This window comes from Eleutherodactylus coqui, chromosome 4 (assembly GCF_035609145.1).
Source record: "Eleutherodactylus coqui strain aEleCoq1 chromosome 4, aEleCoq1.hap1, whole genome shotgun sequence".
Lineage (NCBI taxonomy): Eukaryota > Metazoa > Chordata > Amphibia > Anura > Eleutherodactylidae > Eleutherodactylus > Eleutherodactylus coqui.
This window is the reverse complement of record NC_089840.1, coordinates 275,081,877-275,094,386: the sequence shown is the minus strand read 5'-3', so window position 1 is coordinate 275,094,386 and position 12,510 is coordinate 275,081,877. Positions and strand designations below refer to the sequence as shown.

At 42.2% G+C, this 12,510-nt stretch overlaps 1 protein-coding gene across 2 annotated transcripts in view; it reads right to left on the bottom strand.

The window, feature by feature from the left end:
• LOC136624358 (zinc finger protein 182-like) overlaps nucleotides 1–3,842 on the bottom strand; it is a 71,357-nt gene extending 67,515 nt beyond the window's left edge. Inside the window, exons 1-3 of one of the 2 annotated variants that reach the window (XM_066598320.1) lie at nucleotides 3,357–3,840; nucleotides 3,210–3,274; nucleotides 1,462–1,564 (exon numbers count right to left, since the gene is read on the bottom strand). In XM_066598320.1, the coding sequence (XP_066454417.1) occupies nucleotides 1,462–1,564; nucleotides 3,210–3,274; nucleotides 3,357–3,504 (316 nt within the window). In that variant the 5' untranslated portion in view covers nucleotides 3,505–3,840. Of the gene's footprint in view, nucleotides 1–1,461; nucleotides 1,565–3,209; nucleotides 3,275–3,356 lie in introns of both variants that reach the window. The other variant, XM_066598321.1, reaches the window with a different exon arrangement.
• Nucleotides 3,843–12,510: the final 8,668 nt, after the last annotated feature.

Below are 12,510 nucleotides of genomic sequence, written 5' to 3'. Positions count from 1 at the left end.
CTGTTGAACCTTGACATATTGATTTAATCTCTTCAGATGCAGAACAGGTCGGACAGTGCCGTCCTCCTTGTGAAGAGATTGGAATATAACCCCCTGCACTGTTTATGGCGAAACAGGGACAATTACAACCTTAGAGGAGAAAGTGTGTATCACATAAGCCAAAGCATTGCACTATGAAGGAGAGATCGGAATTTTGGAACTGAAGAAGCAATCTTTGGGTTTGTAGAAAACTATATGGCATAGCTCGAATAGATAACCTTCTGAACATAGATGTCTGAGCCATGAGTGAGTTAGGTCCCCTTGAATAAAAAAAGTCGTCACCCCACTCTGATTGCCTTGGTTCTGAACAGCCATATGCATAGAAGATTTAGTATAGGCGGGCTTGGAGTATAGTGGCCAGGGACACCAGGACGGGCGCAGTTTGTAGGAGAGTGTTTTGTTTTGGAGCGGCAAAAGAAACAAATCTGGAGCCTCTTCTTCTGTGCAGAACCACACGTGGCTGGCTTTGTTTTCTGGTAGATGAGAACTCTTACCACAAATAGCTTTAGAAACATTATTGGCTAGTCAACTGTCTCCCATAGGGAAATCTTCATACTCCCCAGGAATATGCCACCCCAAGGAGCATCTGCTAGGAAGCTTGGTATAGGTTGACTGGTTTTGTTGGGTGGGTGGGTGGGTTGGAAGTGGAGTAAAGAAAGTTGGCTGCAGTGGTGGTGGTAAAAAGAAAGAGGAAGGAAAAGAGGGAGGAGAGAATACTTACCTCAGTGGAGAAAATACTCACCTAACTACCATAGACAGTAGAGCTCCGAGACTCTGAGCTAAAACTGATTAGCTGGCTTCTGCAGGAGGTGTATAGCTGGGAGGAGAAACTAACACTTTTTTTTTTGCTTAGTGTACACCCTATAGTGGTAGTAGCTATACCCATGGTTTTCAACTGTGTCTCCCAATGCAAAAGTCGAGAAATAAACAGTGTTTTTTTATTAGGATTGTAAAAATCTAAAGTAAAATTAAAAAAATCTACAAATTGGTATTACTACATCCATAAAGGTCTACTTAGGTCTCCATCAGAAAAAAATAAAATAATGAAAAGCTATCAAAAAGTTTTATATGTTCCCCAAAATGGTACCAATGCAAACTACAGGTCACCCCACAAAAATCGAGCCCTCACACAGTCCTATCAATGGAAAAATGAGAGACAAAATGTAATAAAAAGCAATCAAAAAGTCGTATGTATTCTAAAATAGTACTAACAAAAACTACAAGAGGTTAATATGGATTTTTTAAAAACTGCTATTGTGTGCGGGACTGATAGTTTTAATCCTAATGTGACTTAAAAGGTCCCCTAATTTTTGTTTGAGCAGCGTATTATGAAAAAAATTCTTAACATTGTTTTTGGCTAAATAAGGCAACATTCAGCAGAAAACCCTGACAACACAGACTCTTCTCTACATGTAGTCTCACCTGGGGGGTCATCTGTAGGAATCCCCTCCTTACACGGCTGATCCCCCCTCACATGTGTCTCTGTAGCATCAATAGGGATCGGATCTTCATCCGGATTCACAAGCTGTGAAATAAATATGGTAAAAGTCATCACACAGTTGGAGAAGTCGTGTGGAAGGTTTTATATGGCCAGAAAAGGTCATTAATTAGTATGAGGAGCCGGAATGACATGACAGCAGTAGTGATCTGGGCCAAATAGCTGCAGGTCTCCTGTATAACTCCAATCTGTTGCTTCTTTATTCCAACCAGAAGTCTCCAGAACTAGAAAAGATGCAGAGATCTAATGTCTGTGGTTGGCTGTAATCCCGCCATCTCCAGCTTTCTCATTACACAATTATATATATATATATATATATATATATATATATATATATATATGTATATATATATATGTGTGTGTGTATGTGTGTGTGTGTGAAAGCCCTCACTCACTCACTGACCAGTTCTCTAACTTCCCGATGTCATACAACCATGAAATTTGGGATGATCATTCTTTAGGTCCTAAATAGGAAAATCAAAGGGGTCATGGTAAGTGCACCCCTATGTAATGTAACTTCTCGGTGTCGTACAAGCGTGAAATTTGGCTCAAGCATTCTTTAGGTCCTATATGGGGAGAGTGGAAGTGGTGGCACATTCTGCAGAGGGACATCGGTACTTGCAGCCTGAGGAGAATCTAACGCTCCTCTATATGTATACATATTTTATTCCTCGGTTACTCTAAGCTAACCTTGACATCATTAAATTTTCCGTGCAAACAACATGTAAACACCTGGATCAAATTAAATTGGGCATGGCCGAGCCTATCAGTTAGTATACATATAAAGGGAAAGCCCTCACTGACTAAGTAATTCTCTTACTTCCCGATGTCGCATAAACATGAAATTCGGCATGACCATTCTTTAGGTCCTAAATAGGAAACGTAAAGGAATCACAACTCAAAAATTCAATGCTAAGTGCAAATGTATTTGCACACCTGTGCAATGTACCAAATCTAATTCTCTAACTTTCTGATGTCGTACAAACATGAAATTTGGCAGGAGCATTCTTTAGGTCCTATATAGTAAAAGTATAGGGGTCAAAATTTAAAACTACAATGCTTATTGCAAAAATACTGGCACCCCTGTGTAATGTACCAAATCTAATTCTCTAACTTCATGATGTCGAACAAACAAGAAATTAGGCATGACCATTCTTTAGGTCCTAAATAGAAAAAGTAAAGGGGGTCACAACTTGAAAATGCAATGCTAAGTGCAAAAGTATTGGCACCCCTGTGTAATGTAGCAAATCTAATTCTCTAACTTCCTGGTGTCATACAAACATGAACTTTGACAGGAGCATTCTTTAGTTCCTAAATAGGGAAAGTAAAGGGGTCACAAGTCAATTATTCAATGCTAATTGCAAAGGTAAGTGCATCCCTATGTAATGTAGTTTCCTGTTGTCGTACAATCGTAAAATTTGGCGCAAGTATTCTTTAGGTCCTAAATGAGGAGAGTGTGAGGGGTGGCATATTCTGCAGAGGGACATCGGTACACGCAGCCTGAGAAAAATCTAATGCTCCTCTGTGTGTATACACATTTTATTCCTCAGTTACTCTAAAGTAACCTTGACTTCATAAAATTTTCCGTGCAATATATAATTAGACTGAACACAAGACCTTGTCAGCCATCCTACTGACCAGAGAGATTTCATGAGACCTTCTCTCCATCTACCTGATCATCCTGTGAAAGAGAAGGATAGGGACACCTCTCCGCTGCTGTTCTCTTACTGATTCTACCTGCAGAAAACACAGACAACCACTGACTTCATTCTCTACATACCAATAATAAAGGCCGTGTGGATTTAGTCCTGTCTATTACCTGGTAATGGGGGGGACTGGTGGTCCTCCATCATGACGTCCTTGTACAGATCCTGGTGTCCTTCTAAATACTCCCACTCCTCCATGGAGAAATAGACAGTGACGTCCTGACACCTTATAGGAACCTGACAACACAATGATACTGTCATCACCCAGACATGTTATGCCGCCATAGCGTTACTGAATAATGTCCCAGCATTCCCAGCAGCGTCACCTCTCCAGTCAGCAGCTCAATCATCTTGTTGGTGAGTTCTAGGATCTTCTGTTCATCGATCTCCTCAAGTAACAGGGAGTGAGGTGGAGGCCCTGTGATTGGACTAAGGGGTCTTCCCAATCTATCAGATACTGGGGCCTGACAGTCGTCACTAGAAGTCTTCTTCACTACCGTGTAATCCTGTTTATGGGGAGATACATCCATAAATATCCCTGCAGACATTCCCGGAGTCCTTCATGTCTCCAGTTATGTCCAACAATTAGTAAGATTCTCCTCACATCTGTGTTCATCATCTCCGTTGTTCTACTCAGTCACCGGAGCAGAAGAACAAAATGATCAGAGTTTTGGTTCTGTCAGATGACAGACAATAATGACCCCCAACAACCTCCAATTGCCTTATAGTAGATCTGTTGGGTTTCCGTCATTCTGCCAGAACAACCGGCTCTATTATTTTCCCGGAATTTATGATGAATCAGCAGTAAATCCTCTGCCGTAGATGTGACCAGAGACTGACATAGATAAGAATGATGGAACGTGACGTCATCCCCAGAATCTCTCACCTCTCCTGTAAGCCGGAAGAGTATCTCTAGGGTGAGGGTGAATATACCCTCCGCCATCTTGTCCCGGTTCCTCTCCATTCTTGTCGGGTCAATCAGGAAAATGATCTGCTATAGAAGATATCAGCTGAGTATCCTGAAAGGGAAGAAGAGAAGACAATGTAACCCCCCCACCCGCAAATCTCTGTATTATAGTTGATTCAAAGACAGCAATGAATATGCGTGTTTTTAGACGGGCGATTTTTAGTATGATTTCTGTGCGTTTCGGGATGCACACAAATTGCACATGAAAAGAGCCCATTATTTTACATGGGTTAATTTACATGAGCCATTTTTCTCTTGAACTGATCGCAGAATGTCCTATTTTTGGGTGATACTGCTTATTATTTTCTTTATAACAAAAAAAAAATTTGCACCACCATCGCATGCTGTACGGTGTTTATGCGAGTGCACCGTAAATGTTCTGTTTTTCTATTTTACTATTTGAACAACATGCTATTTTAACACACGTGAAAATCTCATGTGCAGCGATGCCTTTTTTTCACAAAACACACATCGCACTCACAGGTAAGAATGCAGATTAAAAGTTCAGTATTGGATCAGTCTTGCACGCGCCAATATAAGTACGGTCTAAGGATACATAAGCACAGACATTTAAAAAGTTGTGCCCGAGATTCTCAGACGTAACAGTGATCAGTTAACACTTGGCCATCCCACCCATGTGCATCCGATGTGCGGGACACTACATAGTGATGTACTATTATCAGCTGAGATTCGGACAACAATGGGACATGCTGCTATTTTTTTTCTTGGACTATTCATCAGAATAAACAAAAAAGTATATGTGAATTTACCCCCATCAAATGAATGGATCTGAAAATGAATGAAAAAACGTCGTTGTGCGTGTACCCTAAAGATGATAAACACAATAATGGGATTTTTACCGCAAGATTTATTGACCCGAACTCAGAGGATTATTGGGACCTATGATGCTTTGAATTCTGGTCAGTAAAACTCGTGGTTGGACTGGAACACACGTCCGTATCACAGACGAGGAAATGTGTCCGTAATATCCTCAGCTGAAACTTGCCTTTAAGGGGGGTTGTCACAAAAATTTGTTTTTACCAACTTCTGCACCCCACGTAAAATACAAAATACATTATACTCACCAATCGTCAGCCCCCTGGAATGCAGGTAAATGGCTACCATTGCCCCAGCACTGGCCTGGGGTTGTACGGCTTGGAGAAAGTCGGGTGACTGCTGCAGCCAATCAGAGTCTGCAGCAACACTGTCCCAAACTCCTGGCATCATACCACCCAGAATATTAGCACTGATGCAAGGAGTACAACCTCTGATTGGAAGCAGCAGTAAACTAACTTCCATTCAGGGCTGAGGAGAGGCAAGAATGCTTTATTAATTTAAGGAGGGGTCCAGCAGCTAGAATTTTTGTTTTTGTGACAAAATCCCATTAAATATCTAATATACTACTGTGTTATATCTCTCCATGATTTGCTGCACTGTACATCGCTTCCCTCCTGTCCATGCATAACTCACCCACGCGCTCCGTTCTGCCAACACACTCAGACTAAACACCTCTCTATTTCTAACTTCACATGCTCGCCTCCAAGATTCCTCTACAGCAGCACCGATCCTCTGGAATGCTCTACCCCACAACATTCGGACAATCCCTGACACACAGAGCTTCTGATGTACCTTAAAGACACACCTCTTCATCGAAGCATACCAATGATCTAGTCCCCCATCCCCACAATATGCCCTCTGTCTATTCCTATGGCTATCCACTTTTGCCCATCATGTACACTTCCTGTCCCAGACCTCCTATATTACCCCTACCCCGTTTGTGTCCGAAAAATACTGTATATCACATATTATCGTCACATTGCTGTGTTCCCCCTTGCTCCACCTCCTCTCCCTGTACCTTTTGTATCAACCCCACCCCCACATGTAACTTTTGTAATTTCTGTAATTTTTTTAATTTCTTCATCCCCTAATGGAGTCCCCTCACTACTGAACACTGCGTATAAAGCATTAAATCTAAACCTTACACAGTTGACTTCCCAAGTTCTCTCACATGGGATCACGAGAATTAATAATAAATACAGATCATCTTGGAGCTTCAATGATGAAGGGAAATCAAGATGTGAAAAACAACAGTCTGTATAGAGCCAATAAGATACAGTAGGGATCAACAATTTTTTTTTTTTGGGGGGGGTGGGGGGTTATTTCCACTTTTCAAAAGCCATAACATTATGTTATCATCAACATGGCTATATTAAACAAAAAATATAGTTTAGAACCCAATGTAACTCCCAGCATTCCCTATTGAAGAATATTTTGAGCAAAAAGTGGGAAACTCCATGGGGGTATCCTCTCTTAGTTACTAAAATTCCAGAACATCCATCGGTGGTCTTCCGTAGAAACCATAGGCTGCTATTTTGGAACCTTCTCTTCACCATTGCAAACAGAGCGCTCTCCACAGTATTCGATCAGCCATGGACCCATCATTAAAAGACTCCTTTAAGTGTGGGATACGGGGGTTGTAAGTGTTGCTCAAACATTTATCATAACTGGAATGAAATTGATGCAGGACAATTAAATCAATACCCCTTAGGGACTTTATGAATTGTGGTTTGACCTACATTTACTTGCTGGATTGCCTACTTGCTGAGAACTAGAGCAAACCACTATTGCTGGAATATCCAGATGGGGTTCACGAAGCATGGTGCCTCTAAACATTTTCTCGGCCACCATGATAGTGACCCCACCTACATGCGTTTGACACCACTGGAAAAGATTCCTCAAGGGGAATTTTTGACATTAAGGAGAAATTAAATGTTTTCTATTTTCCGGATGAGAACACTTACACCTCAGGCTGCGTCAGATGAGCATTTTGTTTTTTGCGCACCTATGTGCGCAAAAAAATCACATCTGTTAGAACCATTGGTTTCCTATGAAGTGCTCACATTTCCATTTTTTTTAGAGGTTCAAAATACTCGTACCTACAAAAGATAGGACAGGCGTGCTTTAAATGCGTGCCGGTAAGGTCCGTGCTGCGCGTAAAGACAGCAGTGACAGGGGATTAGGGGACTTTGTTTGGAGGGCGGATAGAAAAAAAAAGCATTAAGTTCCTGGGCTATGTTTACATAGTGGAACAAAGAACATAAACCACCACAGGTAACATGTGAAATAATAGATGGAGAGGGGAACTTTCTGTATATGGGCCCTAATGCAAAATCTGTTAAGCCCCGCGAGGAGTCCTCTCATCACTGAACACTGTAACAGCACTGTCACAGTGTTCAGTGATGAGGGGTCTGCAGCGAGGACACCCCATTGACAGCCACCCCATTGACAGCAGTGGGATGACAGTAACGCCTGCTGCGATTATTCTTTTGGGGGGCTTGAAATATAAGCCCTATCCCGAAAATCATCCTTAGCTGTGAATTCAATGAATCATTGAGCACTGCCTCTGATTGACTGAGCGCTCAGACCAAACAGAGGCACTGCTCAGCTGTCATTCAATGAATGGCTGAGTGCTGCCTCTGATTAGAGGCAGCACTTTATGGAGGCGGAGATTTTTCAATACCTGGCCACCAGAAGGCAGATGAAGATTTCTAGGGATGGGGAGAAGAGCCAGACATTGCTTCTAGGTGGGTTCATTTATTTATTTTTTTCACAGCTAGGGATTATTTTTAGGGTAGGGCTTATATTTCAAGAACCCCCATCCTGAAAATGAATTGCAGCAGGGGTTGCCTTCATCTCATTGCCTTCTATGGGGCAGCAGCAGCGCCGGTCCCATTGAAAGCAATTGGATGGTATCGCGCTCCTCTGCCAAAGCTGTCACAGCTGTTGCAGGGGATTCTTTCATCCCTGCAAGGAGTCCCATCATCACTGAACACTTTGACAGTGCTGTCACAGTGTTCAGTGATGGGGGGACCTTCATGAAGCAGCTGCGCTTCTACAAGCACAGCTGCTCCACACACTTTTTTGCTCACATGTATAAAAATGCACGGGGCTTCGGTCACGCGCATTTTGTACATCCGTGGAGTGCATTTTTTTGCGCACATAGGCGCACAAAATTTTGAGGTTTTAAATTTCGGGTTACCTTTTTACGATAAATAACTTCATATTTACTTTATGTTTTGGTTTAATCTATATAATTTTTATTTCAATGTTTTAATAGAAATGTCTTCCTGTTCAAGAGCTTTTCTACCATGTGGTGTAATAACCAACATCTTGCATTTTGAGCTAATGTCAAAATGATTTATATTCAAACTTTAAGCAGACCACCTATTTTAATTTATTTCTTACTATTATTCATTATTTTAAATTTCAACAACCCATTTTTAAACAACCCAAACGGCGCTAATCTCGTTACCCCCCTGGGCGGTCTGTGTGAATCTCTGGTTCAACCCCTCCTGTTTCCATCACATATGTCGCCCATATAATCTTCACCATACTCATTTATCTATTTAGTTACTCAGTTTATACATTACAGTTTATTCTCACCATAATCCCACCTACAATCCAGTAACATGCTATTGAAAAAAAACAAAAAACTTAACTGTTTATATATTTTTATGTCCCTCTATGTATTTATGGTGAATTAAGTCCTACTTCTTTACTCATATTATGATTTTTAATTTAGTCTTATAATTTTCATATGGGCAATGTAATACTGTTGATCCACCAACCATTTCCAGATGCTGGGCAACAAGAACGTGCGCTCCAGCGACGCAGATAGCGGCACTCTTTTGGCATTTGCACGCCGAAATGGTGGAAAACCATGTGCCAAAATGGTCATTTTGGCGGGACAATTTGACTGCTCTTCTGATCTTCTGGCCAATTGAGTGCCATTTTTGTGCTCCAGGCAATGTGATTGAGCATCACTACCTTCTGAGTTTAGCCACACCCAAATTGTCAGGAATTACACACCCAGTTGAGCATTTTGGAGGTAGATTGCAAACACACTAATCAGTAGACGAGAGACCATGTACTTTATAAATTGAGTGTCCTTCTCCTTTACGCTTGATAAAAAGAGAACCTCCTTCGAAATGTGTTGCAAGACTTTTATTTCTGTATGTATATTCTAGCAATAAAATAGTATCCAATTTGGGATCATGGGCCTTATCCTCTCCAGTGATTATTTTAAAGCACAAGTGGGGGTGTTTTCAATCTTGGACCCCTCCCCCACAAATAACATAAGTGTAGAGATGAGCGAACCTACTCGTTTCGAGTAATTACTCGATCGAGCACCGCGATTTTCGAGTACTTCCGTACTCAGGTGAAAAGATTCGGGGGCGGGGGAGGCGTGGCAGAGCGGGGTGTAGCAGCGGGGAACAGGGGGGAGCCCTCTCTCTCTCCCTCTCCCCCCCCCCACTCCCCGCTGCAACCCCCCACTCACCCACGGTGCCCCCCGAATCTTTTCGCCCGAGTACGGAAGTACTCGAAAAATGCGGTGCTCGGGCGAAAAAGGGGCATGGCCGAGTAGGTTCGCTCATCTCTACATAAGTGCCATTGCTTTTCTAGCAGGTTCGCTCATCTCTACATAAGTGCCATTGCTTTTCTCTGCATGCTACCTTCTTTTGGACATAAGTCATCTACGCAACCTCTAGAGTGCTTGAACTTTTTCTTTTTTAATTTTGTTTGTTTCCAAACTTCCCAAAGTAGCGTTACATGGTCAATAATCTCCTGCTGCCTCCCTGGTGTCTACACTATAAGAAGCTGGGAGCCGCAAAACTCCAACTGCAGAGCCAGACAGGGGACATGGGAGTAATCTGTGCCTACATGACCTGCGATGATGACACTATCATCTGATCAGTCACCCGTGTGGGAGGAGAAAAGGGATCACATGACCCGGTCTCTACGCTCAGTGTATGCAGGTCTCTGCGTAGACACCTGGTCATGTGATCAAGCTTGAAAAAGACGGTGGAGGTCAAAACGAAGCTGCCTGTCTTTTCGTTATGGGAGAATATGCTGCTGAGTATTTGTTTTTCTCTTGGATTAATTACCCTCACTTAAGAAATTTTTTTTTTGTATCTAATCTGTGTCTCCTCCTTTTCAGTTTCGTCCCATTGCTTCTACTCTTTCCTTGTGCAGATGAGAATAGGGCTGATCCCTCTGCAGTGTGACAGCCCTTCAGATATTTGTAGACAGCTATTAAGTCTCCACTCAACCTTCTTTTTTGCAAGCTAAATACTCCCGAGTCCTTTAACTATTCCTCGTAGGACATGATTTGCAGACCGCTCACCATCTTGGTGACTTCTTTGAATTTGCTCCAGTTTGCTGATGTCTTTTTAAAATTGTGGTGCAAAAAACTGGACAGAGTATTCCAGATGAGGTCTAAATAAGTAGAGGGGATAATGACCTCACGTGATCTAGACTTTATGCTTCTCTTAATTCATCCCAGAAATGTGTTTGCCTTTTTGGCTGCTGCATCACATTATTGACTCATGTTCAGCCTATGATCTATTAGTATACCTTAGTCCTTTTCACATGTGCTGCTGCTTAGCCCAACTCCTACCATGCTGTATGTTTTTTTTTTCATGTTTCTTGCTCAGATGTAGGACTTTGCATTTCTCCCTGTTAAATACCATTCTGTAAGTCGCCACCCACTGTTAACGTTTGTCCAGATTTTTTTGAATCCTCTCTCCTCCAATGTTAAGCCATTGTTCCTGCCTTTGTGTCGTTTGAAAACTCAATAGGTTTCTCCCTCAATTCCCTTATCTAATTCATTAATACAAATCTTGAACGCTAGGCCTAGGACACAGTCTTGTGATACCCGACTCAAAATATTCTTCCACTTGAATGCGTAGGCATTTATGACCTCTCTTTGAGTGGAATCATGTAGCCTGTTCTGAATCCACCTAACTGTTGCCTTGTCAATCCCATGTTTGGTCATTTTTTCAATGAGTATGGTATGAGATACTTTGTCAAATGCTTTACTAAAGTCAAGATATACTATATCCACCGCATTTCCCTGATCAACCCAGTCGGTGATTCTGTCATAGAAAGATATTAGATTTGACTGACATGACTTGCTTGTTACAAACCCATGCTGGCTCTGGTAATTACTCCATTCTTATCCAAGTACTTGCAGACATGCTGTTTAACAATTTGTACAATGATCTTTCCCATACGAGATGGAGGGGCGGAACCGTATGTGTAGGAGTTAATCATGCAGCATAAATGACATGATAACTTTTTTCTGCAGACTTGTACAATTATGATGATACCAAAATTAATATATATATACATATATATTTATGTCCCTGGAGGGAAACTGAACCGGTGAGGCTATGATCGCTCTGATAATACACTGCTGTACTGCAATGCATCATAGCTTATCCTAGTGATCACAGACCCCAACGCTATTGACGCATTTATTTGCCATGGCAACCCATTGTCCCTCCACATTTACATGGTTCTCCCTCTGTGAACCTTTTAGATGCTGCTGTTGCAGCGGTAGGCCAGCAGTTAGATGATGGGCGCTCAACTTCTCTGCCCGCACCATCTATAGGATGTAACTGTTCGTCAATTTACAGGAATGCCTTCTCTCCTAGCGTGTACATATAAGCCCCGGAGCAGGAAGGGGTTAACCAGGGGGATTTATTATGTTGTAATAAATTTGTAAGTGATTTGTATGAGTCCGGCTGCTGTAGAAGGATCAGGTGTCCAAAACGTGTCCAGCGCTTCCGCTAAATGCTATAAACACTACATGAAGCAGAGAAGAGAAGTTTTGGAAGATTTACTGATTTCAGAAGACATCCAGAAGATCTTGAAGCGACGAGACGGTGGCTGCACCTCACAAACCTGAGGCTGGCGGCTGCGAGGCATGGGATAAGACTCCTCCGGAACGCCGGCAGAAGCTGCTGTCCGTCAACACAAGCCATCCTCTCCATGGCAAAAAATGAGAGGGTCCTGCAGCCACTCGCTGCAACTGACTATTGTATTTTTCCAAAATAATTGCCAGTGATAGCAATGGCTACTTCATCACTTGTTGACGCATTAAAACATCCTTTATGTTGACCAGAAGGTATTTTGTCCGCCTGAATAACTACCTTAAATGTATCACAGGTAGAGTTGAGCGAACGTACTCGTCCGAGCTTGATACTCGTTCGAGTATTAGCGTGTTCGAGATGCTCGTTACTCGTAATTAGAGATGAGCGAACACCAAAATGTTCGGGTGTTCGTTATTCGGAACGAACTTCCCGTGATGCTCGAGGGTTCGTTTCGAACAACGAACCCCATTGAAGTCAATGGGCGACCAGAACATTTTTGTATTTCGCCGATGCTCGCTAAGGTTTTCATGTGTGAAAATCTGGGCAATTCAAGAAAGTGATGGGAGTTCCACCGTGTGGGCACGT